Raw genomic sequence first — 16636 nt, 5'->3', positions numbered from 1 at the left:
AAATGTATTAAAAGGTTGCAATAATAATGCAATGTAATTATATTTTACTTTTATTACATGTTGATCCTGCCAATAGAGCCTTTATTTTTCACTTCCTGTAACAGGGTGACAACATTTGTTCTGCAGTGGAATTGTCACTGTGTAGTCTTAGCCCCTGTACACACGGTCGGAGATTTCCACAACCAAATCCGTCGGGTTTTCTCCGTTGGATTTTGTCCGAAACTGTTGCATATACACGGTCGGACAAAGTTGGTGAAAAATCCGATCTTTCAGAACGTGATGACGTAATTTCGTTACGAGGGGACTACATTCAGGCTAGTAGCCAATAGCTTTGATGTAGGAATTTGATCTGAGCATGCGTGGCACTTTGTCCGATCAAAATGCTCTACACATGATCGGATTAGGTCCGACCGGCCCAGTTGGTCGGGAAATATTTCCAACATGTTGGAAAATTGGGTCAGACGGATATTCCGACGGAATCAGTCCGATGCATACCACACACAGTCGGATTATCCGACAACACGGTCCGATAGGACACATTCTGACGGATTCTCCGACCGTGTGTACAAGGCTTATGATGGACTAGTTTGAAATAGACTAAATAAAAGACAAACAAATTAAAGTGGTATTAAACCGATAAGCAAACATTTTTTATTTAACAAATTACTAAAACTTGGTTTTTACAAAAGTTGTACACATGGGACATATTTTTTTTTTTTTGCATGAATTTGGGTTTTTATTGAAATTTAATTAGTGTGATATATGTACAAAAAAGCGCTTCACCATTTAATATTAACAGTGATGATGGTAAGGTTTTTTTTTTATTTTATTTTTTTTTATAATTAAAAAATAAATAAATGTAAACATAATTATGATAAAATTCATTAAAAAATAATTAAAAATGTAAAAATATTATTATTATTAAAAATGTATTAAAAAAGGTCAAAATAATAATGCAATGTATTTATATTTGTTTATGTGTGCTATAAAATGATTAATACTATTAAACACTATTATTAATAATAATAATAATATAATACATTTTATTTAAAAAGTGCTTATATCTATATTTTCAGGGTCCTGCATTCAGTAAAATCACAATAAAATTAAATTTGGCAACGCCTGCCTCACTTACCACACAGACGAGGGGAGTGATCACAGACCAGCACCACTTCATGTACGGCAAAGGCCGGTAACCGATCATCCGAGCAACGTCGTCCATGAACCTGTCCGCCCCTGGAGAGCACAATTCTGTGTTACATGAATTACCAACATGCATACAACATTTATTGATTGTAGAAAAGACTAATTTATTATGGAAAGAAGCCTAAAATCAAATACCATAGTTTAACATTTTATGATGTAGAGTACAGAAATGTGCTGTGTATTCCAAGAACCAATCAGAATATTGCATTAAAATTGATTTATAGGAAAATAAAAGTTGCAGTTTGTCACCAGAAGTTTTTTTTGTTTTTTTTATGATTCCCACCAGTAACAATTTTATCACTTGTTGATCCTGCCAATAGAGCCATTATTTTCCACTTCCTGTAACAGGGTGACAACATTTGTTCTGCAGTGGAATTGCCCAGCAGTGTTGTCTTAGATGGACTTGTAGTTTGAAATAGTATAAGACAAACAAATTAAAGGGGTATTAAACCCAAAAGTAAATATTATTTATAATATTAAATTAAATATTTATTATATTGCAGCTGTCCAATTCTTAGATGTGATGGCTGCATTCGTTTTCCTTTTTAAGGTTTTTTTTTTTTCTCTTTATTTTCAACTGGTGGTCCAGACAGTAAATCTGTGATATTATTCCTTTCAGCAAGCTTAACAAAGATATGAACGTGCACTAATTTTTTATTTTTTTTTAAACTGAACTCCAAGGAGATATAAAAGACACAAATACATGCAACTCTTCATACATTCATACATCTTAAAACATTTTTTTTAAATGAAAGCAATGAATGTGACCTGGTATCAACCTCAGTCACTGTATAGCAAAGCTTAGACTGAGAGAGTGAGAAGCAGGACGAGGAGCCAATCACTTGTGCCGCAGTGCATGGAGCATGCCGATAGGAGGAGAGAGCAGAGTGATAGAGAGATAAAATCATCAGTCTTCTGCCTCCTCCTTTTATAATTCGTGCACAGGCTATAGAAGGGACAAGACCCGTGGGTCTAAACTACAGTAGAGAAAAAAAAAGGCCAGGGCAGTGCTGTGTGGCTAAGCTGTGTTAATCTCAGGACTGGATGGACAAATATACATATCTATTGACATGTAAAACAGCTGTATATGATATCCCATGTGTATATCTTATGATATATATATATATATATTAATATGTATATATATATATATATATATATATATATATATATATATATATATATATATATATATAATATATACACACACACACAGTATCTCACACCCTTCACATTTTTGTAAATATTTTCTTCTATCTTTTCATGTGACAACACTGAAGAAATGACACTTGTCTACAATGTAAAGTAGTGAGTGTACAGCTTGTATAACAGTGTAAATTTTGACACTTTGGGCCCAATTTGGACATTTTCACTTAGGGGTGTACTCACTTTTGTTGCCAGCGGTTTAGACATTAATGGCTGTGTGTTGAGTAATTTTGAGGGGACAGGAAATTTTACACTGTTATACAAGCTGTACACTCACTACTTTACATTATAGCAAAGTGTTATTTGTTCAGTGTTGTCACATGAAAAGATAGAAGAAAATATTTACAAAAATGTGAGGGGTGCACTTACTTTTGTGAGATGCTGTATACAAACACATTATATAGCATATTGTGATTTTTCTCAGACTTACATATAAATCTCTCCTTCTTTGAGTGAACTCTTCTCAAACAAATGCTGTTGGTCACATTTACACAAGCTGTCCTCTAATACATTGGGAAATTAGATTATACTATTGTATTGACATACAGTATATGACCTATGGCATGTATGATACAATAGTGACATCTAGAGGTTGAATTGGGAAGTGTTTTTCCCACAATGAAAAGGAAGTAGTGAAAAAGGGGCCATACCCATGAGGGACTTGGTAAACTCGTAGGTCCCAACTGTCCCTGATTTCGAGGGGCTGTCCCTCATTTGGAACCATGTCCCTCTGTCCCTCCTTCCTCCTTATGTGTCCCTAATTCTGGAATGATCTATACAGTGTAGTTGTACAGTGCCTTGAAAAAGTATTCATACCCCTTGAAATTTTCCACATTTTGTCATGTTACAACCAAAAAACGTAAATGTATTTTATTGGGTTTTTATGTGATAGACCAACACAAAGTGGCACCTAATTGTGAAGTGGAAGTGATCACTGAGTCTCATAGAGGGTCGCGCACACTGTGCTTGCTCGGGAGGACATCAACGGGCGCCCTCCCGGCAATTAAGGTCCACGCTGCAGCCATCTTTCGGCTATAGCGCGGGCAGCAAGAAGTAAAAAAAACACAAAGCAAAACACTTACATATATTTGGCTACTTGCCTGGAGTTCAGCGTAAAAAAAAAAAATGCGTGACGCTGTTTCTTTCCTGGTATTTTTAAGACCTTTAACTCAGTGGTCATCAACTCCTGTCCTCAGAGCCCACTAACAGGCCAGGTTTGCAGGATAACTGAAATACATCACAGGTGATATCATTTGCTGCTCAGTGATTGCAGTATTCTAGTCTGCGTCTCCCCAAGGTAATCCATAAAACCTGGCCTGTTAGTGGGCCCTGAGGACAGGGTGGATGACCACTGCTTTAACTGCTATGTCTCACTGTAATGACTTTGAGTTGTGCGTTTTGTAGTGTATGACTTACCATAAACCCATGCAATGACCACGCACTCCCAGAAAGCTTGCCACAGCAGTGTGATGCCACTCGCAGAATAGTAGTCAAAGAGCTGGAAGACGTACATCCCACCCTACAATCATAACATGGACAACCATGATCAGGACACGGAATTAAAGGGGGGAGGGTTAATAGGATTTTGGGGGGTTGTGTTCAATTTATTTTAAGATTTTTAACTAATGTTTATCTACTTAATATATATATAATCTGTTTTACAAATAAGCATTTCAAATATTACATGACAAAGGATTCCCAGAGTACTGCGGATTATCTAAAGAGAGGACACATCGGTGATTGCCTGCTTTGATGGTCTCTCTCTCTCTTTCTTTGTGGATGAAACCTTAGTAAACAACTATATATTTACATCTGGAGGTGAGTAGATACATTTGAAAAGAATCTAAATTCAACCTGTTGTCAGGATAAAGGAGTGCAAGATTTTTCATATGTACATACAACATATTTTACTATATTCCGAAATGCAGATTGATGACCTCATGATCACTGCAAAACCTCTATTGACTCTCATTTTAAAAATTTCAGCCGCCAACAAGAAATGTTTTTTTTTTTTTTTTCTCCTGGACATAAGCAGATAGGATTCTGCAATAACATTTCCTAAAACCATTGCCATGTTAGAAAAACTTGGTTGTAATCTCTTTAAAACCAGAGATATTAGGCAATTAGTTTTGTTCCAAATTAGTTTTTTTTAACTAATTTTGATAAATTTGTTAATGTGGAAATATCCGAATGAACGAAAACCCGTTTAACAAATTTTTCTGAATATTCGTAATTTTGAATATTCCACAATTCGGAAATTCGAAAATTTGGAAATTCTAAATTCTAAAACCCGAAAACCCAAAAATTTTTAAAATCTGAATTACTGTAATAATTAATAATTACTTAACTATTACTAACTATTCAATTATAAGTATTGGAATTTCCTTTCAAATTTGGCTGTTAGTGAACATAACGAATACAAATTTATCCGAAGTTCCGAATTAGCTGAAATAACGAATGCAGTATCCAAGCGAATTGAATGTAACAAATTAATAATAATAAATAACAATAATAATAATAATAACTTTTTATTATTATTATTAATTTGTTCCGTTCCATTTGATTAGCTGCGGCATTCGTTATTTCAGATAATTTGTAACTTTGTATTCATTACTTTCACTAACAGCCAAATTTGAAAGGATATTCCAATACCTGTAATTTAATAGTTAGTTATTATTAGTTAGTTATTCTTTAGAATTTTCAAATTTTCTTTTCTTATTTTTGGATTTTCTAAATTTAGATTTTTAGAATTGTAGAATTTACAAATTGTGATCAGTGAATATTCAATTGCCTCCTGGGGGATCGGGAAGATTTATTTTTTCTCTTAACCATAACTGGAGTTTTTTTTTTTTTACGTTCCTCTGGATCAATTGTGGGTAACAGCAGGGATTTTTTTCAGCAGGAACGCGGAGGAACCCAGTTCTGACACCTCCAGCACTGAATGTATATGCAAGGGATGCTGGGATGTGCTGGAGGGTCTATTGATTCTGACAGCTGGGGGCTCTATTGTCACTGGGCGGGGTTGATTGTTGCTGGTGGGGGGGAACTATTGTTTCTGGGGAGGGTGTCAATTGTGGCTTGGAGAGATTTACTGTTGAGGGAGGGTTCTATTGTTGCTGGCTACTGGAGAGTCTATTGATGATGGATACTGGTAGATCTATTGTTGCTGGGGGTATTTTCTTGTGGGGGAATCTATTGTTGCTGGGAGGGATCTATTGTTGTTGGGGAGATTTATTGTTGATTTAGTGTAGATTTATTGTTGCTGAGGGGGTCTATTTTGCAGTGTGGATTTATTGTTGCTGAGGGGGTCTATTTTGCAGTGTGGATTTATTGTTGCTGAGGGGGTCTATTTTGCAGTGTGGATTTATTGTTGCTCAGGGGGTCTATTTTGCAGTGTGGATTTATTGTTGCTGGCTGCGGGGGACCTATTTTACTGCCTTTCATTAGCAAATTCCATACTACTTAGCATCAAATAATGATACTATTCTGTATTCTCTAGGTAAAAGGTGGAAACAAGGGAAGGTGCTCAGAGGTGGGTAGGGGAAAAAGACATGGGGTGACTAGGAAAGGGGGTCACCCCACCTTTCTGAGTCACCTGCACCTATCCTCTTAGAAAAAAAATAGGGGGTCACCTGCACCTATTCTCTTAGAATAGGTGCATAGGGGGTCGCCTGCAGAGAATAGAGGGTCACCTGTACCTATTCTCTTAGCCCTTGTACACACGGTCTTAGATTCCATCAGAATGTGTCCTATCGGACCGTTTTGTCGGATATTCCGACTGTGTGTGGTCTGCATCAGACTGTTTCCGTTGGACCAAATTTTCCAACTTGCTGGAAATATTTTCCGACAAACTGCTCCGATCGAACATACTCCGATCATGTGTAGAGAATTTTGATCGGATAAAGTGCCACGCATGCTCAGATCAAATTCCTACATCAAAGCTATTGGCTACTAGCCTGAACGTAGTCCCGTCGTAACGAAATTACGTCATCACGTTCTGAAAGATCGGATTTTCCGACAACTTTGTCCGACCGTGTGTATGCAACAGTTTCGGACAAGATCCGTCGGACAAAATCCGACGGATTTGGTTGTCGGAATCTCCGACCGTGTGTACAGGGGCTAAGAATAGGTGCATAGGGGGTCACTTGCAGAGAATAGGGGGTCACCTGCGGAGAATAGGGGGTCACTTGCAGCTATTCTCTTAGAATATGTGCATAGGGGGTCACCTGCAGAGAATAGGGGGTCACCTGTACCTATTCTCTTAGAATATGTGCATAGGGGGCCACTTGCAGAGAATAGGGGGTCACCTGCGGAGAATAGGGGGTCACTTGCAGCTATTCTCTTAGAATATGTGCATAGGGGGTCACTTGCAGAGAATAGGGGGTCACCTGTACCTATTCTCTTATAATATGTGCATAGGGGGTCACTTGCAGAGAATAGGAGGTCACCTGCAGAGAATAGGGGGTCACTTGCAGCTATTCTCTTAGAATAGGTGCATAGGTGGTCACTTGCAGAGAATAGGGGGTCACCTGCGGAGAATAGGGGGTCACTTGCAGCTATTCTCTTAGAATATGTGCATAGGGGGTCACCTGCAGAGAATAGGGGGTCACCTGCACTTATTCTCTTAGAATATGTGCATAGGGGGTTACTTGCAAAGAATAGGGGGTCACCTGTACCTATTCTCTTAGAATATGTGCATAGGGGGTCACCTGCAGAGAATAGGGGGTCACCTGTACCTATTCTCTTAGAATATGTGCATAGGGGGTCACTTGCAGAGAATAGGGGGTCACCTGCGGAGAATAGGGGGTCACTTGCAGCTATTCTCTTAGAATATGTGCATAGGGGGTCACTTGCAGAGAATAGGGGGTCACCTGCACCTATTCTCTTAGAATATGTGCATAGGGGGTCACCTGCAGAGAATAGGGGGTCACCTGTGGAGAATAGGGGGTCACTTGCAGCTATTCTCTTAGAATATGTGCATAGGGGGTCACCTGCAGAGAATAGGGGGTCACCTACACCTATTCTCTTAGAAAACAAAAGCCCTGGGTAAAAGGTTCTGTATATGGATATAGTTACATAGTTAGTCAGGTTGAAAAAAGACAAGTCCATCCAATTCAACCAATAAAAGCAAAAACAAAAAGTAGGTTTTCTATTTATTGTTTTTTCTGTTGGTTGAACTAGATGGACTTATGTCTTCAACCTGATTAGACTATGTAAGTATTTTTTAACGAAGCTGAAATGTCCACACCATTATCATAGTTCGCCTCTTGTAGACTCAAGTGATGAACCGTGAAATGACACGTTGGATTCCTGAGCCTCTCCTGAGAGTCTCCGTATAATAATCTGTTGAGGACGATCTTTTTTTTTTGGAGTCCTCTATACAGCAGAACAAAATATACACAACCCCTCTTTTTGTACAGTTTAGACATTACACCGCTTTCTTTGGTGGGCCAGCCCTTCAAATTTCACAAGTACCTTACCTCGGTCACCATGGAGAGGTCGATGACAAAGCACAGAAGACAACAGACTGCAGCAATTACCTCCCTGCGCACAAAACCGTTAACTGGGTGAGGGAACAAATCTAGGATGCCAGTGATGAATCCCTCCACGCCTACGAACTGTCGAGAGAGTTGAAGAACTAGTCAGTAAACTGGTAGGAAGGCCAGCTGAACACATTATAGTTCATGAGATGTTTCCCGTACCCAGACCCTGGCTACCATCACACAGGCTTTCCCTCTGGGTTGTCTCCCGTCTCCTCATCCACCTGTGCCCTGACGGTGCCAGTGTCCAACCTCATCTCTGTGGGGCGCCCATGTAAGAGAAGAGGAAGGTGAAGAGAGAGTAGATGTCCTGTAGGGAGTGGAGGTCTTGCTCAGCACTTGAACATATCACATAAATACCAAACATTTTCCCTGGGTGCCAAACTAATGCCAATCAAATTATAATACAAACATTCCACCACTCATTGTATATGGTAACTGCCAACATCTTTATGTTTACAAAGAAATACTGAAGTACGGTTTAAGGTTTTCAAAGTAGCAAAGTCATTTTGTGGCTATCATTGGAAGATATGGTTGATAAAATAAAGTTCACGGCCTAAGTAGGAAGAGGTATAAAATTGATAACCAAAACATGTTCCTGAAAATCTGATCATTCTTATTTTACCTAAGTGCTTCTGCACGTTGGGTCCCTCAGCTTCTGGAAACTGACCTAAAGCAAACATTAGCATGCCTGCCAAGCCAAGAGTAAGGGAGGGTTATAACCTCTGTAAAGGTTTATTTTTGCCATATGTGTACCATATGTGGGGAGATTCACCTTCATTTCCTGTCCCATAGCCGAACAGGAAGTGAGAGGAAATCGCCTTGAATTAGGAGAATCTCTCTGGCAGGGGCGGACTGACCATTCAGCCAATCGAAGCAACTGCCCGAGGGCCCCCGAGCCACTAGGGGGCCCCATCAGGGTTGCCTGCCTTAGTAAAACCAGGGACAGTATGTAAAAATCCTCTCCAGTACCTTCTCAACCAATAGAAACACGTCTTTGTATACTATGTGTACATGTATGTGTATACTGTGTGATTGTATACTGTGTGTGTGTGTTTTTGTATACTGTGTGGCCCCATAATCTCTGATTGCCTGGGGACCCCATAATCTCCTATTGCCCGGGGGGCCCCATGAGTTGTCAGTCCGCCCCTGCTCTCTGGAGCCCCCAGGTTACCAGAATTAGTGTCATCATTGAAAGATTTCCCCTTTGAAAGATTTTCTTTTACTTTAACTTTCAATAACGGTAAACAGGATAAATAGAGAGGGTGTATCTCCCTAATGGGGACACAGACAGCAATAAAAACTGACAGGTGTTCTAATCCATCCCCACTCTATCCAAAACTGAAAAAAAAAAGTTTTACCTTTAGTTATACTTTAAGCAAACTTCAAATTACAAGCAAGGTTTTGGACCGTAGGTCCACCACTTTAGTCACAGCAGTCCAGGCCAATGAAACTTGATGATTCCCATTTTTCGGGACAGAACTTTTTTTTTTTTTTGGAAAGGGAAAATGCTTTGGTAAAATAGTTTTTTTTGACTCCAATGGGGACTTTATTGAAATATTTCAGCATGTCTCTGGCAGAATCATTTCCCAATTAGGCCACATATTCAATTATTCCTCTTAAAAGGCAGGAGAACCCTGAGCAGCAACATCATTTGGGTTGCTTTCTGCGTCTCGTGAGATTATTATCTTGCCTGAGCGGAAATCCAACTAGGTAGCCACCTACCTGGCACGGGCTTGATCCCTGAGCTCAAACAGATGATTGTTGCTAACTGACAGTATGGCTCTTTAAATTGCCTCCGATTCCTGCCAAGTCTCTTCATCTACCAAAGAAGAATGTTTGTCCTAGCTACATTAATAGAGTGGAGCTGGTTGTTCTATCAGGAAAGCCATTCTCCACCAGTGTTCTGTGTGGGTTCCTCCAGAGTAGGGATGAGCTCGGTGTTCGACTCGAACATCGGCCGTTCGTCTAATTCAGAACTTTGTGGACCGTTCTCACCAAATTAGTGTGGCACAAACGGTCCACAATGCACTACGCCATCGCAGTGCATTGCTGGCTCATGATTGGCCAAGCATGCACTGTGACCCCGCATACTTGGCCAATCACAGCGCCGGCAGCGAGGAGAGCCATAATTGGCCACAGGCAGGATGCCTGTGGCCAATTATAGCTCAGGGGGTTTAGTACATGCCCCACACTATATAAGGCCGCCAGCGTGGCGGCCTTGTGTAGTGTGTTCCGGCATGCAGGACAAGAGCTAGATAGGCAGGGACAGTGTGTTCTTTTCTCAGGCATCTTAACGTTAAAGTGGTGTTGTGTGCCTCCAGCACAGTATACACCTGTATCTACCCTTTATTGCTGGTGTTCTATAATAAAGGCATCTGCAGGAGTTAGTGAGTGTTGTGTGCCTCCAGCACAATATACACCTGTTTCTACCCTTTATTGCTGGTGTTCTCCAATACAGGCATCTGCAGGTGTTAGTGGGTGTTGTGTGCCTCCAGCACAATATACACCTGTTTCTACCCTTTATTGCTGGTGTTCTCCAATACAGGCATCTGCAGGAGTTAAAGTGGGTGTTGTGTGCCTCCAGCACAGTATACACCTGAAGATACCCCTTATTTCTGGTGTTGACTGTTGCATATCTTGCATATTAGCCTTTAAAATTAGCACTTTTGATTTCGAACGTTCGAGTCCCATAGACTTTAATAGGGTTCTAAATTTCGCACGAATTGTTGGTCCGTTCGAAGGTTCTGGTGCGAACCGAACCGGGGGGTGTTCGGCTCATCCCTAGTCCAGAGGTTGCTAGGGGTTCCTTGAGCTGTGACTGACTAACTGACCTCCCATCTGATGGTGACTGCATAGTTCTTGGGCCAATGATGTTTTAAGCTATCCGTATGGGTACCGTTCTGACCACCACTGTTAGGGACATTTTCCCAATGGCCCCCATTGAATGTATTGTGGTAAGAGATCCCCGAGACCTGAAAATTATTTTAAGAGTTCCTCTGGGGTAAAACGTTTGAAAAACACTGTACTAGTGGATTTAATGGGTCTTCCAGCTTTCTGTGGCCACTTTACAATAGTAATGGCAACAAATGCACCACTGGTGCTTTTTTTTAATACTCGTACATATTATGCTTACTATGAATGCTTAAAGCCCAATCCTAGTCAAAGCTATTTATTTTGGATTCTATAGGGTGACGATGTGTTAGAACCTAAATTACATTCTTATTACCAGGGGCGGACTGACAACTCATGGGGCCCCCGGGCAATAGGAGACTATGGGGCCCCCAGGCAATCAGACATTATGGGGCCACACAGTATACACACACACATACACACACACACACACACACAGTATACAATCACACAGTATACACAGACATGTTTCTATTGGCTGAGAAGGTACTGGAGAGGTGGGGCAGCTATAATCTTGGGATTTTTAGACCAAAAGGATATCGGTAAGGGACATTTCAGAGACGGATTTAAAAAAAAACACAGATTTTTACATACTTTCCCTGGTTTTACTGAGGCTAGCAACCCTGATGGGGCCCCCTAGTGGCACGGGGCCCCCGGGCAGTGCCCGAGTGGCCCAATGGTCAGTCCACCCCTGCTTATTACCATCTGTGTTTCTATTGGGAAGACTTTCTCTCACTTCCTTTCAAGACAGGAAGTGATGGGAAATCCCTCCAATGGCAATACAGTCAAAAACACACATTTAAGTAGAATGAGGAAGGGTGAGAACTTCTGACAATGTTTTTTTATTGCAGTCTGTGCCTTCCTGCCCTGACTACACCCACAATCCACTCTTCTTGTAGAGGCATCACAAGGACAGGAAGTGAGGGAAAATCTCCCTAATGTGGTCCCAGACATAAATAGAACCCAAAGACACAAAAAATGGCCAGCACACCAATCAATAAAGACCTCAAATCTTGAATTGCAACAACAAAATATTTAGCACATACTGCAGATGCTTAACCACTTGCTGTCCGCAATATAGCAGTCTTGCTGCTACAGGGCGGCATCGGTGCGCAGAATCCCGCAATTCTGGGTAGCAGGCGCGAATGCGAGCCACCGGCGACTCGCTCCTGCTGTGATTATGCCCTAGGTGTTCGCCGGTATCCGCTGATCCATTGTTACACAGGAGGAACGGCTGTTTGCCTATGTAAACAAGGCAGATTGCCGTTCTGTCAGTAGGGAAGGCATGGATCCTGTGCTCCTGCAAAGCAGGGATATGGATAAATGCCTTCCCCTTAGTAAAAGCATCTTCCACACAGTACACAAACACTGGCTAGGCACACAGTTTACCCTTTGATTGCCCCTGATGTTAACCCCTTCCATTAGTACAGCGACAGTGCATATTTTTAGCACTGATCACTGTATCAGTGTCATTGGTCCCCAAAAAGTGTCAGTTAGTGTCTGATTTGTCCACAATCCCCCTATAAGTCGCTGATTTGCGCCCTTACTAGTAAAAAACAAATAAATAAAATTCTATAAATATATCCCATAGTTTGTAGACACAATAACTTTTGCACAAACCAATATACGTTTATGGCGATTTTTTTTTTTTACCAAAAATATGTAGCAGAATACATATTGGCCTGAATTGATGAAGAAATTAGATTTTTGTATTTCTTTATGGGATATGATTTATAGCAGAAAGTAAAAATTTTAAAAAAAAATATATATTTTTTTTGGTTTATAGTGCAAAAAAAAAAACTGCAGAGGTGATCAAATGCCACCAAAAGAAAGCTCTATTTGTGGGGTAAAAAAAGGGCATTTTATTTGGGTACAGTGTCGCACAATCGCGCAATTGTCAGTTAACCAGTTATAGTGTGGCAAGTTAGCTCTGCTGCGTGAATCGACGTACTGGTACGTCGTTTTGTGCACTGGCTTTTGCAGGCGCGCGCCTGCGGCCACCCGCGATAACGGGAAAGAGGGGCAAAGACCGATCCCCCGTTCTGACAGGAGAGGAGAGAGAGATCAGCTGTTCCTAGTGATCAGGAACAGCGATCTCTCTCTACTCCCAGGGAGCCTATCCCCCTGACAGTTAGAAACACCTTCCCAGGGAACATTTAACCCTTTAATCACCACTGTTAACCCTTTCCCTGCCAGTGCCATTTATACAGTGATCAGTGCATTTTTATAGCACTGATCTCTGTATTGGTGTCACCGGTCACCAAAAAGTGTCACTTAGGGTCAGATTTGTCCGCCACAATGCCTCAATCAAACTAAAAATCGCAGATCGCCGCCATTACTAGTACAAACAAGTCCCTAAATCTTTACCCTATTTTGTGGACGCTATAACTTTTGCACAAACCAATCAATATAAGCTTATTGAGATTTTTTTTTTTTTTTTTTTACCAAAAAATATGTAGCAGAATACATATTGGCCTAAACTGATGAATACATTTTATTTTATTTTTATAATTATTTATATAATTTTGTTTGGGTACAGCGTCTCACGACAGCGCAATCGTCAGTTAAAGGCAACGCAGTGCCGTATTACGAAAAATGGCCTGGCCAGGAAGGGAGGTAAATACTTCCAGGGCTGAAGTGGTTAAAGTAACGCAGTGCCACATTCGCAAAAAATGGCCTAGGTCAGCAAGGGGGGGGGGGGTTAATCTTCTGGAGCTGAAGTGGGTAAAAACCACAGATGTTTTGATGATGCTATGCCCTCCTTTATCAAGGTGACAAATGAAAGAGGTCATAATGTCTCTGAAATTGTATTGGTTTTGATGTAGTCTATGTGCTAAATATGCTGATATTGCAATTAATAATGATAGATTTAAGATCTTTACTTACTGGTGTGCTGGATATTTTTGTATCTTGGGGCTCCACGGTATCACGGTTAGTCGTGCACCCTAATAAAGGGTGTAAAGGTACATAGCGGGATGGATTTCTGCTCAGGCAGAAATAAAGACTTGACAAATAGCTCTTCTTAACTGTAGCCAAAACTAAACTAAAAAAAATAAAAACTTGCCTAGAATTCGACTTTAACATAAACACCTGTCTCACTTTCCTTTCAGATGCATTTAGTATTTTTCATCAATCTTCACAACTTTGCAGGTGGCTAAAAAAATGACATGGCAGTCAAGAAATAGGCAACAGAATTATGGCCTAGACTAGAGAATTTAGATACGGTAAAGTGGTAAAGTTCACCATTTCAATTTGTAATTCATTCACTGGTCCAAACCCCTTCTTCACATTTACATACAACGTCTGGAGATTACCTGGCTGTCCAGACCAAGAACCAAGAGCATAAAGAAGAAAAGTGCAGCCCAGATTGGAGCAAATGGCATCAAAGTCACAGCCTTTGGATATGCGATAAAGGCCAGTCCGGGACCTAGGAGGACACACAGAATAACGTGAATTGGTAAAGATAAACTATAGCCAAAGAAAATACATACAGAGAGCCTGTTTTGACTCCTTAAATGTTTATAAAATGATATTCTTGAAATTCATCCATCCTGCTTTACTTGTATATTGCTAACTACCATATTTATCGGCATATAACGTGCACAGGTGTATAACACGCACCTTCATTTTAGGAGGGGAAAAAACGTAAATTTTAAAGTAAGAACTTTGAAGCAAAAAAAGGGTCAGTGGCCATCCATGCAGCCTAATCAATGCCCATCAATGCAGCTTCACCATTGCCCGTCTGCAGCCTCCCCATTGCCCATCTGCAGCCTCACCATTGCCCATCAATGCAGCTTGATCAATGGCCATCTGCAGCCTCACCATTGTCCATGTGCAGCCTCACCATTGCTCATCAATGCAACTTGATCAATGTCCATCTACAGCTTCACAATTGCCCATCAATACAACTTGATAGATGCCCATCTGCAGCCTAACCATTGCCCATCAATGCAGCTTGATCAATGCCCATCTGCAGCCGTACCATTGCCCATCTGCAGCCTCACCATTGCCCATCAACGCAGCTTGATCAATGTCCATCTGCAGCTTCACAATTGCCCATCAATGCAGCTTGATCAATGCCCATCTGCAGCCTCACCATTGCCCATCTGCAGCCTCACCATTGCCCATCAATACAGCTTGATCAATGTCCATCTACAGCTTCACAATTGCCCATCAATACAACTTGATTGATGCCCGTCTGCAGCCTCACCATTGCCCATCAATGCAGCTTGATCAATGGCCATCTGCATCCTCACCATTGCCCGTCCGCAGCCTCACCGTTGCGCATCAATGCAGCTTCATTAATGTCCATCTACAGCTTCACAATTGCCCATCAATACAACTTGATCGATGCCCATCTGCAGCCTCACCATTGCCCATCAATGCAGCTTGATCAATGTCCATCTACAGCCTCACAATTGCCCATCAATGCCCATCTGCAGCCTCACCTTTGCCATCAATGCAGCCTGATCAATGCCCATATGCAGTCTCAACTCAGATTACTGCTGCCTCGGAGGGGACAGGGAAGGGGGCGGGACAAGCACCGTCAGATTACATACAGCGAGAATCTCCTGTATACTCGGTGGCCTCTTTAATACAAAGTCCCGCCTTCTGGACCAGCTTCTATGATAGACAGAACACTGGTCCAATGCCGGCCTAGGAGATGGGACTTCCTATTACAGAGGCCGCTGAGTAAACAGGAGATTCTCGCTGTATGTAATCTGACGGCGCTTGTCCCGCCCCCATCCCCGTTCCCTCCTAGGCATATAACACATGCACACACTCTTTGCACACTATGTAAAGTGCATGTTATACGCCAATAAATACAGTAAGTAAATTGGAGACAGCCATTAAGAACCTGCAATTCTACAAACTCAGTGCTACGGATCTGCCTCCTACCTGCTTACTAGGCTGATGCCGGTCATCATCGGTGGTGACGCCCAACCTGAGCTCTCTCCCACCTATTAAGCCTTTTGATTACCTTCCCCATCTGCTAATCAGTATATAGAGCAGGCACACTAATTCCTAGCCTAGTTTCAACTACTACCTAGTGCAATGGTCTCCAAACTACGGCCCTTTAGGCACATAAATCGGATGCGGCTCACAGCAGAGGGCCGGGTGCATTCCTGTTCTCTGTTTCAGGGATGTATTAGGCCTGAATTTTTGCCTGAATTCGGACCTGAAATGGAGCCAAAGATGAACAGGACTCCTGTGCAATCCGCTCCACAGCTGCACCGGAGATATGTGGACCGGCTCCATTGAGAGCCGGGCACACTCTCCTGTCATGCGAATTGGATGCAGTGAAAACCTCATCTAATTTGCACTAATGTGAACCCAGCCTTACTTGCTTGTAACTGGCCCTACGGGCACTATTCCTCCCACTGATACAAGACACTATTCCTCCTGCTTGCATTAACAATGGGGCACAAGTCTTGCCACTGGGCTGCTAATCCCCCACTGACACCAATGTTGGGGCACTATTCCTCCACCAACACCAACAACTGGGCACTATTCTGCCCACTCACACCAACAATGGGGCACTATTCCTTCCACCCACACCGATGATGGGGCACTATGCCTCCCACTAACACCAACAATGGGGCACTATTCCTTCCACCCACACTGATGATGGGGCACTATGCCTCCCACTGACACCAACTATGGGGCACTATTCCTCCCACTGATACCAATGATGGGCCACTATTCCTCCCACTGATACCAATGATGGGGCACTATTCTTCCCACTGACACTAACTATGGGACACTATTCC

General features: G+C 41.7%; 1 protein-coding gene across 2 annotated transcripts in view; it reads right to left on the bottom strand.

Annotated features, from left to right (window-relative positions):
* The window catches only part of LOC143927538 (sodium- and chloride-dependent creatine transporter 1-like), a 135687-nt gene that overhangs the window by 13529 nt on the left and 105522 nt on the right, over positions 1–16636 (bottom strand). For both annotated transcript variants that reach the window (XM_077451661.1, XM_077451659.1), the window contains exons 9-12: positions 14180–14292; positions 7893–8030; positions 3829–3931; positions 1136–1236 (exon numbers count right to left, since the gene is read on the bottom strand). In XM_077451661.1, the coding sequence (XP_077307787.1) occupies positions 1136–1236; positions 3829–3931; positions 7893–8030; positions 14180–14292 (455 nt within the window). The remainder of the gene's footprint in view (positions 1–1135; positions 1237–3828; positions 3932–7892; positions 8031–14179; positions 14293–16636) is intronic.

Source organism: Lithobates pipiens, unplaced genomic scaffold (genome assembly GCF_037356315.1).
Source record: "Lithobates pipiens isolate NorthernLeopardFrog02 unplaced genomic scaffold, aLitPip1_a1.2 Scaffold_23, whole genome shotgun sequence".
In the NCBI taxonomy this organism is placed as follows: Eukaryota; Metazoa; Chordata; class Amphibia; order Anura; family Ranidae; genus Lithobates; species Lithobates pipiens.
The sequence above is the reverse complement of the archived record's forward strand: the minus strand, read 5'-3'. Positions and strand labels throughout refer to the sequence as shown.